Source organism: Convolutriloba macropyga, chromosome 8, assembly GCF_964194025.1.
Source record: "Convolutriloba macropyga chromosome 8, txConMacr16.3, whole genome shotgun sequence".
NCBI classification, from domain to species: Eukaryota; Metazoa; Xenacoelomorpha; order Acoela; family Convolutidae; genus Convolutriloba; species Convolutriloba macropyga.
Genome location: NC_134475.1, coordinates 8,143,683 through 8,166,021, shown reverse-complemented (window position 1 = coordinate 8,166,021; position 22,339 = coordinate 8,143,683). Strand labels below are relative to the sequence as shown.

Below are 22,339 nucleotides of genomic sequence, written 5' to 3'. Positions count from 1 at the left end.
AAGTTAGTATTTCTCCGCGTTTGACGTCATTTTTTCTGTACTTAATTATTCAGTGATTCTCTCCATAAACGGTCCTCAATATTTTACTGAGTATATTTATAGCTGAGATGGTGTAATTTAGTCACACTAGACAAGCAAGAACCGAGCAGGACAAGCAGGCTAGCAAGCGTGATAGACCTCTTTTGGGCAAAGCAGGAAATAAGAGGGCGGGTGGGTGAGGGGGGGTGGGGGGGCGTGGGATTGTGCAAAAAGGGGTTGTGGCAATTTGCCTTGTGTTGCAACACTTTTGCTAATTCAATTTGGGAGCACAAAAATTGTGTGCGGTGAGTGAGTGATAGCAAACTGAATTTGAACTAGCTTTGTTTAAGTGGACTCTTAATATTTCCTTCCTTCCACTGTCTACCTCCACGGTCCTGCTTGCCTGTTCGCCTCCTATTGCTTTGGGCTTTTAAATTCTTAGTTTACATACAGAAGACTCCAATGCTAAAGATGCAAAAGAGGAATTACGAAATAGTCAACGTTTTGATTCACAGTTTATAACGCTATAATCGTTAATTTCTGGTTATAAACTAGCATTGGAATTGCCGTCTATGCTTGTATTTGAAATACCTCTTTACGCTTGCAACTATTTTTTCAGACCCATTTACCAGACGGAAAACACGTGAAATTCTAAACGACCCTCAAGATTTTGACAGAATTTCGGCAGCTGTTTCGCCCGACAATTTGCAAAGTCTGAAAACTCTCACCATACAATCGGGACATACACACAAAGTTATCCCCGGCCAAGAAAACTTCGGAAGTAGAAGCACTTTGTCAAGTTCGAGAGGTGATTCTTACAATGCTTCGCAACATAGCATTCCACAAGGAGCAGCTGCAGCGGCTTTTGAAGCCAGCTGTCTAGACTACACAACGGATAACTGTTTTGCGGGTTACGCGACGATTAGGCGATCAGCCAAAGATAACGAGAAGAAATCGACCGAAAATCTCTCATCACGCACTACTGTTATTACTAAAAGCATGCCGACAGATGTACATTTGATAGGAGCTAACAGTGATTTGTCTCTTTCTCGCTCAACTGAAGAAAAACCGATTGTTACTTTTGACGATAAAAAACCACCTATTGTGGTCGCTAAAAAGAAAATTGAGCCTCTTTTTCCAGATCCACCTCTTTTGAAATCAGATTCTAACAAAGGACCGGTCAAGGCCAAAAGTTCAACTTCAAGGTCGTTTGGAGCAGTTAACGGAACTAACCAATTTGATAACCAAGATTTAACTAAGCAAGTTTTATTAACCGACAATACCTCATCTGGTTTGCCAGAAAAGGAATCGCGATCTTTATCGCCAGAAATCAAAGAAGCAATCGCTTCAGCTGACCCGAGTAGTTGCTGGGCAGACTATTTTCCAGAAAATCTATCTTTGAATTCCAGCTTCGCTAATCAAAAACCCTCCGAGAAGGGTTCTCAGCAGTCTCTCCAACACGAGAAAGAATTTCCAGTTACGACGACCCCAGGGAAAAATGATCCTCAAGATTTACAACCAAACGACATAGGAGCTAGTTTTTCTGGCTCGACAGAAGTGACCGTAAATATATCTTCACCGGAATCCATGAACACGACAGACTTGTCCACACCTCCCCTGCATAAAAACCTTAATGACTCATTAACAGACGATGAAATATCGCCTATGCAGCAAACCCAGCATTTTAACTCTCCAGTTTTGGGTCAAACTCAGCGAAATTTGTTCTTCAACCAGGAGTTAGCAACCTCGGTTCCGAGTCAAAATGGCGCCGTCCACGAACTCAACAATGAGCCCTGCAGTGATCGAGCTTCTAATGTGACTCCTGGAGTTTCAGAATCGTTTGCTTCTCGAATTGATGACCAGCAAGCATGCAGCGCAGGTTCAATTGGAGTTCGTTCGGCTAAGGGAACATCTGTTAGAAGAGACTCATTTGAAAAAGAGAACTTAGACATCGATGAAGATGAAGAAGAATCAGAAGGCAAGTGTTACATCTTGGAGAGTTTGGAAATAGCGGCACCGCCTCCTCCCAAACCAACACCGGAGGTTGATCTGGCAGCGGCCAAAAGATTGGCTTCTAGATTATATTATTTGAATGGATTTGGGCGAGCGGATGTGCCGAAACACCTGGGTAAAAAGTAAGTAAGATTGAAGTTGTAACTCAATTGCTAAGCAAAAGATAGGTTTTTTTGTCGGCCACCGTTTTGAACTTTCAATGCATTATTTGTCATAGCTGTAAGCTGATTGGAGCTATATTGCGGTGCTGATGGTTTTTTACACTTCAAAGAATTTGAATTGTATTGGGGCGCTGTCTTTTTTTAGGAATTGTTCACACATTTTCATGATTTTTGAGGTCAAATTGAATCGATGGTTTTGTTCACGCCGAAACCGGAAGTGGAGCAGATTTTTCCATTCTAATTTTAAATTAGAATGAGAAAACGGTGAATGAACAAAAGTTCGCTGTCTCGCTGGTGTTTTTTTGTTCACATGCGGCATTTTCGCTTTGATTTTTTTTCTGATTTTTCCCAATCCAGTCATAGGCAATTCTAGGTCAAATTTTTTTATTTAGTCAATGAAAATTCTTTGAATGTGAGTCAAGAATTGTTCTACGTTTTTTTTCGCCGTCTGGCAATCTTTGTTTTACATTTGTTCACACAGCGAAGCTGAAAAAATTTTCTGAATGACTTCTTCTTCTCACTAACGCCCTTTGCGCGCGTGACGTCATTTCTCACTCTCTTTAGCCAACGTTTTTAGAGCTCATTTGCGTGAACAGATTTTGATCATACGTGATTTACCTCACTTCAACTTCAAGGTCGTTTGGAGCAGTTAACGGAACTAACCAATTTGATAACCAAGATTTAACTAAGCAAGTTTTATTAACCGACAATACCTCATCTGGTTTGCCAGAAAAGGAATCGCGATCTTTATCGCCAGAAATCAAAGAAGCAATCGCTTCAGCTGACCCGAGTAGTTGCTGGGCAGACTATTTTCCAGAAAATCTATCTTTGAATTCCAGCTTCGCTAATCAAAAACCCTCCGAGAAGGGTTCTCAGCAGTCTCTCCAACACGAGAAAGAATTTCCAGTTACGACGACCCCAGGGAAAAATGATCCTCAAGATTTACAACCAAACGACATAGGAGCTAGTTTTTCTGGCTCGACAGAAGTGACCGTAAATATATCTTCACCGGAATCCATGAACACGACAGACTTGTCCACACCTCCCCTGCATAAAAACCTTAATGACTCATTAACAGACGATGAAATATCGCCTATGCAGCAAACCCAGCATTTTAACTCTCCAGTTTTGGGTCAAACTCAGCGAAATTTGTTCTTCAACCAGGAGTTAGCAACCTCGGTTCCGAGTCAAAATGGCGCCGTCCACGAACTCAACAATGAGCCCTGCAGTGATCGAGCTTCTAATGTGACTCCTGGAGTTTCAGAATCGTTTGCTTCTCGAATTGATGACCAGCAAGCATGCAGCGCAGGTTCAATTGGAGTTCGTTCGGCTAAGGGAACATCTGTTAGAAGAGACTCATTTGAAAAAGAGAACTTAGACATCGATGAAGATGATGAAGAATCAGAAGGCAAGTGTTACATCTTGGAGAGTTTGGAAATAGCGGCACCGCCTCCTCCCAAACCAACACCGGAGGTTGATCTGGCAGCGGCCAAAAGATTGGCTTCTAGATTATATTATTTGAATGGATTTGGGCGAGCGGATGTGCCGAAACACCTGGGTAAAAAGTAAGTAAGATTGAAGTTGTAACTCAATTGCTAAGCAAAAGATAGGTTTTTTTGTCGGCCACCGTTTTGAACTTTCAATGCATTATTTGTCATAGCTGTAAGCTGATTGGAGCTATATTGCGGTGCTGATGGTTTTTTACACTTCAAAGAATTTGAATTGTATTGGGGCGCTGTCTTTTTTTAGGAATTGTTCACACATTTTCATGATTTTTGAGGTCAAATTGAATCGATGGTTTTGTTCACGCCGAAACCGGAAGTGGAGCAGATTTTTCCATTCTAATTTTAAATTAGAATGAGAAAACGGTGAATGAACAAAAGTTCGCTGTCTCGCTGGTGTTTTTTTGTTCACATGCGGCATTTTCGCTTTGATTTTTTTTCTGATTTTTCCCAATCCAGTCATAGGCAATTCTAGGTCAAATTTTTTTATTTAGTCAATGAAAATTCTTTGAATGTGAGTCAAGAATTGTTCTACGTTTTTTTTCGCCGTCTGGCAATCTTTGTTTTACATTTGTTCACACAGCGAAGCTGAAAAAATTTTCTGAATGACTTCTTCTTCTCACTAACGCCCTTTGCGCGCGTGACGTCATTTCTCACTCTCTTTAGCCAACGTTTTTAGAGCTCATTTGCGTGAACAGATTTTGATCATACGTGATTTACCTCACTCAGTAAAATGACTTTTGCACTTTAAAGCTTAAGTTTAATTTGAGTTAATTTAAGGGCAAATGAACTCATATGTGTAATAGAGGGTTCTAATGAAAAGGCATAAGTGTAATAAAGGTCCCAAGTGAAAAGGCTTCTGCGCAATGAATTTTAACAAGCTTTTTAAATTTATCGCTGAATGTTTTTTTGCATAGCTGTTTTTACATGGCTATTTTTCAACTTATATCTGTCTCTATCTCTATTATACGGCACGCAAGTCTGTTCTTTCGCAATTATTCCGGCAATCTGCCGGCTATTTTGCAATTAGTGAATATTGCGGCTGTTTTGATTTTGTTTGATCATGAAGAAAATTGAAGTTCAAACAAAGTTAGTCTGTTAATTTTTTCTAATAGCCAGCTTAGTTCTGCGATTGCGACTTTTATTTGTGACTGAAGTGTCTGATATAATTATTGTTCCGACCTCACTTTAGTGGGAGGAAAGAACTATACACTCAATTTTGACCGATAGATTTATTCATCGAAGAGTTGTGAGTGGTAATATTAAAGAGACCGTCCAGCGTTGAATACGTAATTAAAGGGCTCTTTTAGAATGTCGGCCTTTCTGTGGACTTATCGTTAAATTAACGTTTTGTGAATAGTAGACCCATTTCCGTGATTTTTCACATTTTCCGTAAATTTGACCCAAATTTTTCTAAATCTTGCTAGAATTTGTTAAAATTGTCAACAATATTGATATTAGTTCTACCTTTCTAGATAGAGTTGCTGAAAGGTCTGCTTTGAGATTTTTGCTCTGTAGGTCGAATTTTATTAGACTTTCATCAAAAATGGTACCAAATATGCTTTTTAAGCCCACTTTGTTTAGTTTACGGAGTCTCATTAAGGACTGGTCTCATATATATTTTTTTAAGTATGTATAGGTTAGTTTGTTTAGTTTAGGTGTTGTTTGATGCCTTTTTGGTTTTGTTATTGTTTTCTTTGAAATTAAGACACAGAGTTTTGAACGTAATTATTTTGGCTTTTAAGTTTGTTTCTCGTAGTCTATTTAATGGCAGCTTTTATCGGCCCTCTAATGCGGCCTTACTGTTTTGATTAAGTGGGTTTGGTGAACAATGGAATTGTGAAAGCGTTTCATCTTTTCCTTTTCTGGTAGACTTAATTCAAAAATTGGGATGAGCGGGTTTGGTGACTTTCTCTTTTTAACAGTTTTAAGGACTTGAGCTCATCTAGAGACAGATTGTTAAAAGTCAATTTGAGAAAGACGTCAAAGATTTTTTTAGCCTTTCTAAATTTTAATCATTGTATTGATTTCCTTTGTCTATAGTAAGCTCTTATAGGATTATTTGAAGCTCGTGCGTGAGGGCAAACTACGATAAAATCGGACCCGCGCCTTTCTTTGCGAAACTTTCGCTTGACCTTTTTGCTCTTTTGTTCTAAAACACTCTTTGGCTTCTCAAGTGAATTTTTCACGCTTCTCTTCATTTTTGAGCGATCTCAATTGCTCTCACTCCAAAGTAAAATTTGTTGCTAACTTAAAAGCACTGCAAAAGCAATCAGAAAGTTGATAGCCGATTGACGAATGCTTCTGTCGAGGACAACTGAGGTTGAGGGTTCAAATACCGCCCTGGATAAACAAAAATTCATCCAGGTTACAGCCCGAACTAAATTGCCCGCCTGCCGTTTAAGAGCAGTTTGCCCGACGTTAGTCGTTTCATGTTTTTTCTTTAATAATTTTTAGACTTTTTGTATGTTTAATAGCCGCCCTCATCTTCTCAGCCGGCTGTTATAGCGCTCCTATTTTTTTTAATTCGTCGAACAAAAATGTTTCGCTTTACCTCATTTTGCCGCTTTTTCGACATTTTGCGTGAAATCTTTTTGACTTCTCTAGGCTAGTTTCTCTCTTCTCTCATTCTGCTAAAAGTGAATTTGAACATCAGTTGCTAAGCAAAGCAATTGAAAATGAACAGAGTCGGTATAAAAAATTGAAGTCAGAAATAGAAACGGGATAAACCCATAAAGCCCAATTTTAGATGCCGCTATTTGAACGTCGTTCCTATAAATCTTAGTTACCACCTCTAATGCTTATTGGTCTTGATAGTAGCCCCTGTAGCCTCTCTCTAAGAAACAGAAAAATGTTCAACTACGAAATGCCATCAAAATAAATTGGACTTAAAAAATGTTTTTGTACAAAAATCTTTTTTCAATATCCTTTCAATCCCAATCATTCTTATTGGATGACGGCGGCGGCTATTTTCCGGCAATCTGCCGGGTTTGGTTTTTGTATTCTTTTTCTGGTGCTTTTTTAAATTATTCTTGTTAAGGTTTGGTTGACTTAGTCTTTTTTTATTGATTTTTGAGATCTTTTGATTATATCAATTTAAGTTTGCTTGTTTTTTTTCGATTGGATTTTAGTTTGCTTGTTTGATCATGTTTTAAGTTTTTTAGTGCTAAGGGGATGTCCTGTGTGTGCTCATTGTTTACATATGGCACTCTTGCTTGATGCGCTTTATAAGATTTTTTGAGACTTTTTAACTTTTAGAGAATGTCATAAAAAATAACTGGTTTTTGACTGGTTTTTCTTTTTGTCTTCTATATTTTTTAATCCTTTTGTTGTGAGTTGCCACACTTGAACAACTTATGTCAGACAAATTGATATAAACAACTCTTCGGATTCTTCTGGGTATAATTATAGCTGTAAACTCAGCGGAGCTATATTGCGGTGATCTTAGTTCTTTTGTTTTTGTCGTCTGACGCTCTGTTGTGTTTTACATTTTTCACACAGCAAAGCTGAAAAAGTCACAATTCTTTGAACGACTTTCTCTCACTAACGTAATCTGCGCGCGTGACGTCATTTCTTGCTCTCTCTAGCAAAATTTTTAGGTCATTTGCATGATTAGATTTTGGTCATACGTGACCTCACTCAATGAAAGGACTTATGCATTTTAAAACTTAAGTTTATTTTGAATTAGTTTAAGGTCAAAGGAACTCATAGGCGCAATAAAGGTCCCTATCCAAAAGGCTTCTGCACAATGAATTTTAACAAGCTTTTTAATTTATCGTTGAATGTTTACATAGTTTTTTGATCGGCGTCAATAACTTCTTCAACTTATATCTATTCTTTCGCGGCTGTTCCGGCAATCTGCGTGCTATGTTTTTTATCTGTAACTTTTCTTCACAGAATGTAAAGTCAAATGCCGCACTAGAAAACAAGTGTTTAGGTCAGTCTGCTTTTTGAAGCAAGGCATTTGCATTGTTAAAAGTTGATTTGCAATTTTTGCATTCATCTTCACTTTTTAAATGACAATTGTGGTGTTTCTTTTGTTGTTGCAGTGTATTTTGGGATCATTTGATTTGATTAGTTTTTATTTGTTTTGTCAAAAAAAATTTGGAATAATTTCGATCAATTTTTGTTCCTTTTCCATTCGTTTTTAGGGAATTTTTGCCTAATCGTCTGATTTTCAGTTTTTTTGCTGTTGGTTTTTTGCAAGTTAATCTAGAGCTACCTAATTAGTTTTGCGACTAAGAGGCAAGACTTAAGGTTATACAGTGCAGTTTATTTAATATAGTAAATGAGATCTCTTCCGTTTGTGCCCCTCCTACCCCATGACTATTACGCCCTTGACTGTTTTGTGCGATCTAAATTTCTCTTTTTTTTCACAAGTGTTAGCATCTGAACCCAAGTGGCGGCAGTTCCTTACAAAAACTTAAATGAAAAGCGCCAAAATTGGCGTTATTTTTTCACTAAACTTTATTAGTCGTTTTAGTGGTATATATTAACCTCTAATGACGTCATTTGAGGCCCACTTTTTGAATTTGGTTACCTCACCCCAGTGAAGCAGGCTACAATAGATACGAGCTCCCACTAGTCGTTCGAGAACCAATTTTCTCTCTCATTTACGTCCCTACAAGCAATGATTGCATAAAAAATTTGGAATGGAAATCCTGGGGGGCAGTTGCAAAGAATGTTGGATAGGGGAGCTGAGTGAATTGTAGTTCATCGTTTCTTGTTCACTTTTGGTTAAAGGTTTAATAGTATTAAAAGTGCTGTTGATGTCGTTGTTATTGTTTTTGTTGAGTAGGACGCTGTGGCCAAAGTCGAGTTTGACGCCCAGCTGTTTCAGAAGGTCTCTGGCTATTTTGAAGTTGGTCGACTGGCTGTGAAACAATGCAAAACTCAAAATGTGTAGCAAAACTCAAAGTTTTAAGGCGAGGGAAATATCTGTTAATGTGGGGCTTTTTGAAGCAGATTTTTCTTTTAAGTTAAAGTCTTTTTAGTCAATGTGGTCTCTCTAGCCGTCACTGTTGAGGTTAGGGCCTTAAGATATTTTTATTTCATTGATTAATAAACTCGATGCTGTTGCTTCTTGAGTAATTAGAATAGTGGAAAATACGTTTTTGTTACTTCCTGATTCGAAACTTTCTGAGATAATGATAATATTATTATTTACAAACAAGAGTTAATATTAATGTTTACAAACAAGAGTTAATATTAATATTTGCAAACAGGAGTTAATATTAATTGTTTTTCAGGCAAGAGTTCTCGCAAGTGGTAGCAACCGAGTACTTCAAGTTCTTCGACTTTGCAGACGAGCGTGTGGATGTCTCACTGAGGAAGTTCTTCTCCACTCTCGGTCTCCATGGAGACACTCAGGAACGAGAGAGAATCCTAAGTCACTTCTCTCGTAGATACGCCGACTGCAATCCGGAACTATTCCCATCTTTTGGTAAGAACGCCATTATTAATTGCTCTTAAACAAAGTTGCTTACAAGTTGGGCCCCTCTCCGACGCTTTTAACCTCATCCCTTTTGCACTTTTTCGCCGCCCCACTCCTCTTACTAGTGATACAAGCTTCCCCTAGCTTATGCTAGCTGCAAACCTACATCACTATAGTCGTTTGGCGGAGTATAGCTCGTCTGCAATTCGCAGACTTTGGTCTGTTATGTTCAAATATAGTGTTATGTTTCAACAGCGAGTTTTTCTAAATCTTTTTGGTATGAATCGTTGAAAGCAGAAAACTGCTCCACATATACTAATGTTGACCTTGATCTTCATTTCAGATGAGTTCTTTTATAACGCTTGTGCCCATTATAATGCGGCTTTTCCATGCTGACGTCTACCTCAAAAGGAGATGTCTAAAGCCATAAAAATCACAAAGTACTGAAAGTGGCTAGGTGTAACTGAAAAAGTTCTTGATTAGTTGAATGAAAATCTAGAGACGTAATGAATTCTGCACTCATTTTATTGCTTAAGTATTTGTCTGTGTTTCAGAATCCGTCGACTATCTTGTAACAGCCTTAGTCCTCTTGAACCAAGATCTGAACGCTCTGAGAGCGGGGTCAAGGAACACACTTGGAGTGAAGCCAATGACCTCAGATCAATTTGTAACCAATGTGATCACAAAGCCACAGCAGATGCTAGATCAACCTCCGGAAGAGTATACAGAGTACAGTCGGGAGCTGTTGACTGAGTTGTACGAATCTATCAGAGATGAGCCCCTAATGTGTGCAGTGTTTCCAGCTATGGTACCTGCTCCGGGTGGAATAATAGATGGCATGGTTTCGATGGATTATTACCAGTTAGTTTCACCTCTACTTCCATTTTCTGTTTTAAGTTTTTCTCAAAGCTTAGAATAACAACGCAAAATAACCGCTATTGTATGGTTTTGGTAGGTTTCTACCAGTTGGATTTGTATCTATTCTGCCCCCCTCTCCAGCGTAGTGGGCATATAACTTCTACGCCCCCAGGTGAACGTGCTCTTTTTACATAGTGACATTCTATAGAAACACTGGGGGGCATAATAACACGGGGGAAACAGAATGATCCAATTGTTGCAAGTATTGGTTCAGTGTTTTCTAATCTAAAGCTCTCTGGTATGATGAAAACAAAAGGTGAAAATTTATTGACAAAATTGTACGACTAATTGAAAATGTGAGTGTTCGAAGTGAGTTGTAAGCTATATCGACGACAATACAAGAATGGATAAAAAAATTAACAGAGCAATTTAAAAACGTGCAATAAATGAAAGGAAACGGAAATAAAACGTCCTGCGTCATCATTAAAAATGACCACATGATACAACTTAAGTAGAGCTTTCATGTGAAATTCAAAGTTTCATGTCAAAGTTTGAAGCAATTTTTGTAGTCGTTTAAAAGTTGGTGTTTCCTGTTGAAGTTCCCTAGTTTGAGGATTTTTAGGATCATCTTTTGGGATCTATCAACTTTGACAACCATATTTTATTCTTCATTCATTCTGCTAAAATTGCTTTTAAGCTGCATTATCGAAGAGCGAAATCAAAAAGAAACGGCCTAAACCCGTAAAGCTGATTTTCAGATGCCCGGTGTTTGAACTTTGTTCCATATAATCTTAGTCTTTCGCTCTAATCCCATTATTCTCTCATTAAGAAACAATAGTGTGCTTAACTCCGAAATCTGATAAAAAATTATCCACACTTTTGTCATTTTTAATATAAATCAATCATTTTTTCTGTTCTTGTTTCAATGCCAATAGGGTTCGTGGGAATCAATAGCGACTATTTTTCGGCATTCTGCCGCGTATGTTGCAATTTTTATCAGCTAACAGTAGAAATGGAAGTTTCAGCCTCATCAATTCCCGATAAAATATTTCGGTTGCAGTGCTTTTGGGTGAATAAGGAAAGTTGCCGAAGGTCTTGTAATATTCATTTGACAACTAAGTCTTGGTTCTACATCTGATCTTTATTATATTAACGTTTTTTCTAGGATGTCAGAATATTTCCAAGAGGGTGCAGATGTACAGATGCCGTCTAAAGGAAACTACATGCTGATAGACCCCGCTGATAATTTACCCCAAAATGTAAGTAGCTTTGTTGTTATTATTCGTTGTTATTTTTCGTTAACATTTGATGCATTTTGACCTTACATTTATTCAAATTGTTCCACATTCGTTAATGACTTGCATTACGGTAGTTTACAGAAATTGGAATACCGGTTTTGTAGCCCATCAATTGCAGTGTTACAGGTGAGATCCTTTACGGGTGCACCTCCAGTCCTTATTTTTCGGTGTTGTGGGGCTTAATTGCGGAGAAATTTTATTTAAAGTGAACCGGCATACCTCAAATCCAACTTTATCATAGGCAAACTTTATCATCAAATTTGCGTTTTGTTAGGAAAACGGTGGACAGCAGTCTGCAGCATCCGTGTACTCAAGTGCAATCTTCCCACCTTCAATGACTGGCAATCCAGCTAACTCTAACAATGTTCCTGCAACACTGGCTGGTATTTCGCCCCAAGTGACCGGCTTCCTTGGACCTGTTTCCTTCTCTGGCTACCTCAGCCGGAAGTGGATATTTGAGCCGGAACTGAAGAAGAGTGAGTTGCTTCACTAGAACTTGGTCCAGTGACAATGGATTTAAGTTCAATTAAAGTTTATTATAGCTGCGGAGCTTAAGCTCAGCGGAGCTATATTGCGCTGCTCTTGCTTTTTTTACAATTCAAAGAATTTGAATTGTGTTGTGGCGCTGTCTTTTTTAAGATCTGTTCAAACATTTTCATGATTTTTGTAACCAGTGATTTTGGTCACGCCGGAACAGGAAGTGGAGCGAAAAAGCGAGTGGTTTTGCGGCGTGAAAATTTTTCGCTGTAATTTTAAAATAAGAGTGAGAAAAATGTGTTTGAACAAAAATTTGCTTGAAGTTTTTTTGTTCATATGAGGCAATTTGACGGTGATTTTTACTGTTTAATAGCCGCCCTCATCTTCTCAGCCGGCTATTATTGCGCTCGTATTTTTTTTTTACTTCGTCAAACTTTTTTTCGCTTTACCATTTTGCCGCTTTTTCGACATTTTGCGTGAAATCTTTTTGACTTCTCTAGGCTAGTTTCTCTCTTCTCTCATTCTGCTAAAAGTGAATTTGAACATCAGTTGCTAAGCAAAGCAATTGAAAATGAACAGAGTCGGTATAAAAAATTGAAGTCAGAAATAGAAACGGGATAAACCCATAAAGCCCAATTTTAGATGCCGCTATTTGAACGTCGTTCCTATAAATCTTAGTTACCACCTCTAATGCTTATTGGTCTTGATAGTAGCCCCTGTAGCCTCTCTCTAAGAAACAGAAAAATGTTCAACTACGAAATGCCATCAAAATAAATCGGACTTAAAAAATATTTTTGTACAAAAATCTTTTTTTTTTCAATATATTCTATTCGTTCAATCCCAATCATGCTTATTGGAATCAACGGCGGCTATTTTCCGGCAATCTGCCGGGTATGTTTATAGCTGCGAAGCTGTAAGCTGAGCGAAGCTATATTGCGGTGCTCTTGGTTTTTTTGTTTCGTCGTCTGACGCTCTTTTTTCGTTTTACATTTGTTCACACAGCAAAGCTGAAAAAGTCAAATTTTCTGAATGACTTCTTCCTCTTCCTCTAACGGCATTTGCGCGCGTGACGTCATTTCTCACTCGCTTTTAGCAAAAGTTTTTAGGTTATTTGCGTGATTAGATTTTGATCATACGTGACTTACCTCACTCAATAAAATGACTTTTGCACTTTAAAACTTAAGTTTAATTTGAATTTGTTTTAGGTCAAAGGAACTCATTTGTGCAGTAAAGGTCCCTAATATGAGGCTTCTGCGGAATGAATTTTAACAAGCTTTATTAATTTATCGCTGAATGTTTTTTACCTAGTTTTTTTGAGCTGCGTCGATTTTTCAATTTCGATCTGTATCTGTTTCTATCTCTATTATATGGCACGCAGGTCTCTTCTTTCGCAGCTATTCCGGCAATCTGCCGGCTATGTTTTCTCTATTTTTTGGATCGGTTTTTTTTCTAAATGGTTTTCCCAATCCATTCGTTGTTCATTCTAGGCCTAGTTTTTTTTTGTTTGAATCAAATTTCCATTTCTCGCTAGTGTTTTGTTCACATGCGGAATTTTGACATTGATTGTTTTTTTTAATTTTTTGGTCTGATTTTTTAGAAATGGTTTTCCCAATTCACTCATAGTCTGTTCTGGTTCGGTTTTTGCTGAGTCAATCAAACTTTTTTGAATTTTACGCCAGGACTTGTCCTGCTATGTTCTTTGTTTCTTCGTCTGACGCTCTTTTTTTGTTTTACATTTGTTCACAAAGCAAAGTGGAAAAGGTCAAAATTTCTGAATTACTTCTTCCTCTCACTAACGGCATTTGCGCGCGTGACGTGATTTTTCACTCTCTTCAGCCAACGTTTTCAGCTCATTTGCGTGATAAGATTTTGATCATACGTGGCTTGCCTCACTCAATAAGATGACTTTTGCACTTTAAAACTTAAATTTAATTTGAATTAGTTTAAGGTCAAAGGAACTCATATGTGTAATAAAGGGCCCTAATGAAAAGGCATATGTGTAATAAAGGGCCCTAATGAAAAGGCTTCTGCGCAATGAATTGAAACAAGCTTTTTAAATTTATCGCTGAATGTTTTTTACATAGTTTTTTGAGCAGCGTCGATAACTTTCAACTTTTATCTCTATCTGTTTCTATCTCTATTGTATGGCATGCAAGTCTATTCTTTCGCAGCTGTTCCGGTAATCTGCCGGCTGCAATGATACTGCCCATCGTCCACCCCATAATCAATAACTTTTCTATTTATATATATGAATGCTTTAATTATTACTCTTTTCTTCTTTACCTTCACAGCGTTACCAGTTTGAGGAATAACCATAGACATCTCATGTAAAAACAGAATCCACAGTTTTCTGTGAAACTTATTCTTTTATAATAACTGGAAAATTATCACCGCATCGTTACACAATTTTGACGTAAATATAAACCAAAATAATTTCCGTGATCAAATCGGAAAACAGGTTTCACGTGGCTTGTCAATTTTTATGTTAAGAGGAGACCGTTTCATAAGTTTAGGTCAGAAGTTTTATGTTTTGCCCAGAAGTTCATATTTTTAGTTATTTTCATTCATTATTATTTAAACACTCCCATTGCCACGGTATCATGTCTGACATTGGAATTCAAGTGTTTTTTTATAAACCGTTAATCGCATAGGAATGAAAAGCTTTTATTGTTGCAGCTGGCAAATTGAAGCGAAGCTGGAAACACTGGTACGTAAGTCTGCATGGGTTCGACTTGATGCATCACAAGACGCGAGATGAAGCTAACACGAAATCTGGAGGCGAACAGAAGGCTCTTGTCCTCTCTCTCCACCACGCACTAGCCTTGCCAGTCAGTGCCAGTTTGAACAACAGTCCTATTGGGGGTTCCATGATCAGTGCAGATCCTAACTCAACGTCGAGCATCTCCAGTTCAATTGAGAATTTGGACGAGATTAGCCAAGGCACCGGGGCTAGTGATGCCCGGACATCGGTGAATGGCAGTGAGAAATCTGGGGGTATGTTGAAATGTGTAGTTCAAATAATCTCGAGATTAACGTCTTTGGTCCTCGAAATTTACGCAGTCAACTGCGGTTGCAAGCGTTTTGATATACCTGTAATTTGATTCGAGTTTTATAACAATTCTTTAATTCGTACTGAAATTATGCGGAAACAAAAAGAGTATTAACGTGTACAAAGTTATATAAGGCTGGACTAGCAGGAAAGACTACTGTAGTCTTGCTGAAGGCAGTTCATTAAAATCATATTCATAGAGACAAACATATAACATATTTTAAATTCAAATAAAAATTGATCTTATTGTTTCTGCATCGCTATTTCTGTACAAAATTAGATTTTTCGTGATTTCAACGTACAAAAGGGTTCCTTTGTTCACATCTGAAAATGATCACTGGAAAAATTATCGTGTGTACCCCCTCATTAAGGGGCAGCGAATTATTTAACCGTCAAGTCCACATGCTAAATTAGAGCTCACAAAGATTTGGAATGTTAAGGCATATTTGGTGTCGGTAGCGGATATTGTAGTGGAGGTTAGGGTATAGTGGATGGGATCCAGAGATGTTCGACATATTTGAAAGTAAACTGACCAGTGTTTATATGTGTGTGCAGGTGGATCACTGAGGCGTAAGTCGAAGAAAGAGAAAGAGAAACAACAGGAGAAGTTGAGTGGAGGAGTGGGTAGATGGGACTTCGTAATCCGTCTAGCTGACTGGGCGGAATATCAATACCGTTGCAGGTACCTATCCATGCCACCTGTGGATTCGTCAATATCTTAATGTCATCCCTTCTTAATTATAGCCACGAAGCTGAGCGAGGCTATGTTGCTGTGCTCTTGGTTTTTTTACAACTCGAAGAGGAGTATTGTTTTTTTAAGGTTTTTTCTTACCGGAAGTACTATTCGTTCAGACGGTGATTTGATCTAAAAGCGAAAGAGTAAAATTGCCATGTGAACTAATTTTTTTCTGAGTGAGAGAAGATTTATGATTATGCGCTTCGATCAGTTTATGACTTTTCGACTGTGAAAAATAATTTTTTTGACAGAATGCCGCATATAGATAACCATTTTTAGCCGTTTTTTGTTCAATTGGCACAGTTCTTTTTGCTTATAATTTAGTTTTTGTAGAAATAATTTTTAATAGAAGCTTTATTAATATTTGAACCTCTGAAGTTGATACCACAGTGCTTTCGGGAGTCTAATAATGCGTTTTAAATTCTAAATGAGCACATATTTACCAATCGTTTAATTCAATTTTGGCTTTTTAAAATTCTTGCTTTTAATAGCCACCGTCAGTCTCTCAACGGCTACTATTTAGGCACTCTCCTTTTTTAAATTGGCTTTACCTTTTGATCACATTTTTCATTTTACGTAAGTCACGATTTTCACGTTTGACTTCAGACTTACCTCACTCACTGTTTCAACTGAATGGTTTTTAAATCCATTCACTCAATGAATCACGCAAGACAGTGAATACTATCAAAGTCAAAAGATCAAAATCAAAAGACGGGATAAACCAATGAAGCTCGGTCGTTAAATCATTGAGAATTAGGTTATCAAAGTTCATTAGTGTTTGCTAGCTAGCATTGGTATTAAGCTTATTAGAAGCTTATTAGAGTTTAGAAGCCGAATTAAGTATAATTTCGGAATCCAACTGAAAGTGCACCCCAAATTAGAACCCTTTTTGACACTGAAAAAAAAACAGAAAAAACGGTCAGTTTATCTCTTATTTTTTCTTTTTCTGTTTCAATCTCGATGTGCATGAAGCGCGTCAACGGCGGCTATTTTCCGGCAATCTGCCGGCTAAATTCAATTATATCCGACTTAAATGAATTTTTTGACAAAAACTGATTGCTTTTTTAAATCCAACATTGTTTTTGAAAAAAATCAACATGAAATTTATTGTTCATATGTTTGAGCTATATAAAACAAATAAAAATGATCGAGTACACTAACTAATGGAGGACGAGTTCTGATATTTTTACTTTTGTTTTTCGTCGTATTCATCTGTAGCTTTTTACTAGATCTAATAAAATCAGATAATTTTTTTTTTGTTAGTTTCTGTCTTAATCTGATTGGTTAAAGTTTTATTTCAAACGAGCCTTATTAATTCCAGTTTAATTGCTCTCGAGCGACGTTTGAATGTCTATGTCTAAAAGCTTAAGCGGATTTTTTTAAGAAAAATCAGTGATTATGGCAATTTACCCTAAGCATTTAATGATTCTTTGTAACGTGGGTATTCTATTCTTTGGACTATGTTTTAATCTTTACAGGATGATAGCTATATAATTTTAAGCTAAATAAGGAAATGTAATTGATTTTTTTTTACTTTTGTTCTAACTTCGGTTTTTAACTTTCAAGAATCAAGAACTAGACTATTTTTTTGTCCTTATTCTCCGCATTCTACTATTTATCAGTCTATTATTTGCCTGAAAGCTATGGTTCTGATGAGCTCTGTTTTTGTCAGCTGTTAAAAGTTATTGATTTGAGCCTTTTTCTCACATTTTTGTTTGACTTACTTGATTTCATTTGACATAGTGCGACAATGAGAATTTACTTGAAATGCTTAAACATTTTGACTGATAATTACTTCGTACACTTTTTATAAGGGTCTTAGTTTTGATTTTAAACGATTTTTTTTTACTTCGAATTGTTATTTTTTTTTATTTGAAGGTTTTTCAAATACTTTGATGATTTTTAATAGCCGCCGTTAGCCTCTCAACTGCTATTATTTAGAGTCTCTCCTTTCAAAAGAAAGGAGATCGGCTTAAAAAGCCGGTCAATAAGTCATGGTGCATTAGGTTATCAATGTTCATTAAAGCGATTGCTAGCTGGCATTAGTATTATGCTTACTAGCGTTCAATTTAGAAGCTGAATTAAGTGTAATTTAAAAACCTAAGGGAATATGCAGAATTTGCACACCAAATAATCCAGTTTGGCACTGAAAAATTTCTATCAGTTTCTCTCTTATTTTGTTTCAATCCCATTGTGCGTCAAGCGGGTCAACGGTGGCTATCTGCCGGCTATGTTTAGTATTTTTGCGATTTTTGGCCCAGTGTATCGTTATTTTTTTGGAACCAAAGTAAAGCCTCATGCCTGTAGGATATGCTTACTACCAGTTTCTTACTACCAGTATACAAGTTTCTTTTGCTACAAAGTTGTCTCTTTCTATTCAATATGACAAAAAATGTGTTTTTTTCTTGTTTTTCTCATTTTCTTCAAAAGGTATGGATGTTTGTGAGCTCATTAAGGCTTGACTGTTTTTTTGTAGTTGGGTAACTAGTTTCCATTGCATGTAACAACGGTTTTCGTTTGTATGTGCACTTGTACTAAACGAAAAATAAAGTGAGTTTTCCTAATTTTTCATGTTAATTTTTGCTGGCAATTGTTTTGTTCTTTGACTTAAGACTGTTGTTTTCTTTGCGTTGATGCGTTTTGCTAGAATAAATTAGTTTTTTTTGGAAAGCCAGTTATTTCGGGGATATGAATTCGAGTCGTTTCAGGAGTTTTTCCGGCTATGTTTTTGGTTCGTCGTCCGACTGTCTTTTTTCGTTTTACATTTGTTCACACAGCAAAACTCAAAACGTCAAATTTTTTTTGTCAATGACTTTTTCTCGCTAACGGCTTTTGCGCGCGTGATGTCATTTTGCACTCTCTCTAGCAAACGTTTTGCGTGTTTAGATTTGATGATTCGTGACTTTTGCTAACTCACTTTTGCTTAAAAATGACTTGCACTTTTAAACTTAGTTTAATTTTTAATTAAATTAAGGTCAAAGGTCTGTTTCTATCTCTATTATACGGCACGCAAGTGTATTGCGCAGCTATTCCGGTAATCTGCCGGCTATGTTTTGTCAATATGAAGGTCGATTCTTTATATACTGACAAATGGTTTATAGCTTTCAAAAGAAATTTGGAGTTTTTAGAAAATTCAAAGATCGAGAGCTTTTAAAGGAGTATATGAATCATACGTGCCAGAAATACCGAGCACGCTGTCCGAAGTTCTTGAATAAATCAACTGATTTTGTAATGCCAAATGATAAAACTGTTTATGAATTCTGTCATTTTTATTGAAAGTCGCACTTTTGAAATTGTCCTCCCCAAGTAGAATGAAATAAACTGCAATCAGTTGCTCTAAAGCAAAGTTTGCGACAATTATTTGAGGTACAGATTTTTGCGAACCAAGGGCGGCGAGTATTGGTTTTCTATCTGCTCTTAGGTTCTTTACGACTCGGTGTGTCCCTAATTGGTCGAGTGTGAGTGAAACAGGATATAAAAGTTAGTTGAACGTGAAAACAATCATATTGGTGAGTTTTCTGAACAAAGTAAAAAAAAGCAGAGATAAACAGATAAACAGAACGGATTTTATTTCTGCATCTTTCCAAGAGAGTGCAAGTAGTAGGTGGAAAATGTCTTATCCAAGTAAGCCAATGTTGCCCTCAAACGAAGATTGTATCAATTATATTAGTCCTGTGGTCTATTTATAGCTGTAAGCTAGGCGTAGCTATCTGCTATATTGCCGAGCTCTTGGTTTAATAGCCGCCCTCAGCCGGCTATTATAGCACTCGATGCTACTTTAAAAGTAGCCTAATTTGTTATGTACGGCTGTTTTTTGTTGCAAGATATTTTCGCACATTTTTTAATGACTTGATGTTTGAAAACGGGATAAACAGGTAACGTCCAGGGGACAATAAGTTTCATTAGAGGCCCAAAATTGGCGTTAATAGTCCTTCAAGTGCTTAAGAGGGGTGCGGTTGCTGGTGAGGCTGCAAAGTTAAAAAGTGATTTTTGGAGTTTTTAAGCCCAAAATGGCGCATTTCACGTTTTTCTGTCATTTTTCGAGGTTTTATTGAATTGACGTTTGATAGTCGGTAATAGTCTTTTGCATGACACAATTGCTTGTTTGGCATTTTACGAGCTGTATATTTTGATAATTGTTTTTTGTATTTTTTTGAGTTTTTCCAGCCTCAAGAGCCATAAGGTCAAGTGATTGTGGGTCACCTAAATGAAGGTTATTTGAGAGCAGCTAATAAGCTAATAGAGAGAGCATTAGCGTATATAGATTCTTAATAAAAGTATAACATATCATTCTTTAATGAAAAGAATATTTTTTGGTCTTTTTTTACTGTTTTTTTTTTTTAGACTGCAGATCTACAAAGCTATTACGGCTATTTTCTGGCGATCTGCCAGCTATGTTTTGCGAGTTCTCATAGTTGCGGTTGTTGTTTTTTTGTCACTTAGTGTCACTATTGACCGTTCTCTGGTTTCTCTAATGAGTCAGGAGTGGATACATTTAATAGTTTTTGTTCATATCTAACAGTTTTGACTACTCTGACACGGCTTTTGACTACTCTGACATTTGCTATCTAATGAGACATAATTGGTTCAACTTGAGGGCTTCCGTTTATTGCTACCATTTTATTCACTTGACGCCATGTGGTTTCAAAAATTTTCTAAGGTAAGTTTAGATGTTTTCAGCTTTCTTATATAGGAGGCTAATTTCAAATCCTCGCATCTATAAAACTTGTATCAATCGGTTAGATTTTAGTGATGAAAAGGGAAACTTTATGCACCATTATTTCACTTGTCAAATCCTTACTAGAATGAGATATTGGATTTGTGTAATTGCTCTTGAACGAAGAGAGCAATAAAATCATGGCGTGAAGGGTAGATCTTGGCTAGTTTGGAACCCCTCCCCCTGACTTCCACTCCTTACCTCAACTAACCGAAGATCCCCCCGCTAACCTCGTTTGAGAGCAATTTGTCCTGACGTGCGATTGTTAGTCTGTTGTTTAATTGGTTTCAAACAGAGGTTGGAGAATCGGATAATGGAGTGTTTTGTATGTTATAAGGTCTAAACAAGAGATGGATGAGTGGGTGTCGACTATCAACCTGATGGCCGCCTTCTCTGCCCCTCCTATGATGGCCCCAATCTCTTCCAGCAACAGCTCTTCTAACGACAAATCATCCGGATCATCGTCTTCCCCCCAACAACAGCAGCTACTCCTCTCATTCCACAAACATTTCAAGCCTCCCTCCTTCACAACCCTCAAACTGGTTAGAAATCACTGAACTCTTTTCTTTCCCTTTGACTTTTCAAAACTGCCTCAGATTCTCAGTATACGTACGTGGTAGTGTTTAGAGTGAATGTTGAATTGTAGCTCTAACAAGCTGCAAAGGCTTTGTTTGAATGGTATAGAGTTTTGCATGTTGAGAACGGTAATGGTGGGCCCTAATTACTCAATTTTGCTTTAAATAGTAGTGCTGAAAAAGTGCTGCTCAGATAAGTTTGATGTATATGCTCATAATATGCTCAATTATACAGTGATAAGAAATGTAGTTTTTTGTGGAACAATTTAATTCGAACAATTATTTGCAGATAAAAAAAAATTAATGTGAAATTGCATTCAAAAACCATGTCTATGCTCCCCTTTTTCTCGTAACGATTGTTCCTTTTTCATGTTCAGCAAGACCAGATAGGAATGTGGGGCAGTTGGGTGAACTCAAGTGAGATGGCACATTCGGAGGCAATGAGGAGGTACGCCAACCTGCCTTCTACAACTAACAAACACACAGTACAAGCAGCAGAACACGAGATTGTTTACTACGAATTTGAGGTTGGTTCCATTTTGTTACGATTCACTGCGATACCGTCCTCAAAATTATGTCTGCTCCGAAGCTGTTATTTTGAGTTCACCGTTTGGGAGAGTTCACGAAGTTTGTAGTATTTATAATAGTCCTGCTGGTCTTTATAACGCGATTTTTCGTGCTACCGATTTTTCGTCTGATACTTTTTTCTCCCGACTATTTGACTGTCCTCAAGAACGGGATGAACATGTAACGTCTGGAGGTCATTAAGTCGCTGAAAAGTTTTCTTAGAGCATTAGGCCGTACAAGTCTCTAAGTATGCAATTCACGGAAAATGTTGTGGAACCATAAGTTCATGGAGAGAAAGGTGGTTCTTTAGAGTTTGACCCCCCGCTCAGTCGTTTGAGAGCAATTCGCCGATGTAGTCGGGTATGTTTAATTAATAATGTTGATTGATTATCGTTAATGTTCCCATAAACGATGTTCATGGTGGTCGTTTTTGGAGTTTTTGTACTACCGACTTTTTCTCTGACTAATTGACTTTTCGTCCTCAAAAACTAGATAAACAGGTAAAGCCCAGAGGGAGGGCCTTAGGTTCTCTTAACGTCTCATGGTTCACTAGTGTCTCGATTCGCCGAAAACTGAACCCCCCCCCCCCCCCCCCCGCCCTCACAAACCTCACCCCCCCCCCCCCCCCCCCCCCACCTCCATTCATCCCCCTCTACTCCATTCCAACCCGTAACCCCGCAGGCTCCATCTCTCCGCACTCCTCCATCCCAAGTTAGCCCCCCCCCGTACTCCGCTCAACCCCCCCCCCCCCCGTCCTTAATGCAAGCCCTAATGCTAGCATTCCTAAACCCCAATTGGCTACAACCAAATTCAACCATTCGCCGGTCGTTTGAGAGCAATTCACCTGACGTTCGGTTATGTTTCCATATTTAACTCCTCGTTAATTAACTCGGTATTTGTGCTGTTTGTTTCAATTTTGGGAAAGATTTTGGTG

At 37.6% G+C, this 22,339-nt stretch overlaps 1 protein-coding gene across 1 annotated transcript in view; it reads left to right on the top strand.

The window, feature by feature from the left end:
• The window catches only part of LOC142344349 (uncharacterized), a 101,269-nt gene that overhangs the window by 9,529 nt on the left and 69,401 nt on the right, over positions 1-22,339 (top strand). Inside the window, exons 4-13 of the mRNA XM_075395937.1 lie at positions 638-2,153; positions 2,798-3,757; positions 8,944-9,137; positions 9,683-9,989; positions 11,152-11,245; positions 11,559-11,760; positions 14,438-14,755; positions 15,366-15,492; positions 20,601-20,805; positions 21,216-21,365. Coding sequence (XP_075252052.1) covers positions 638-2,153; positions 2,798-3,757; positions 8,944-9,137; positions 9,683-9,989; positions 11,152-11,245; positions 11,559-11,760; positions 14,438-14,755; positions 15,366-15,492; positions 20,601-20,805; positions 21,216-21,365 — 4,073 coding nt within the window. The remainder of the gene's footprint in view (positions 1-637; positions 2,154-2,797; positions 3,758-8,943; positions 9,138-9,682; positions 9,990-11,151; positions 11,246-11,558; positions 11,761-14,437; positions 14,756-15,365; positions 15,493-20,600; positions 20,806-21,215; positions 21,366-22,339) is intronic.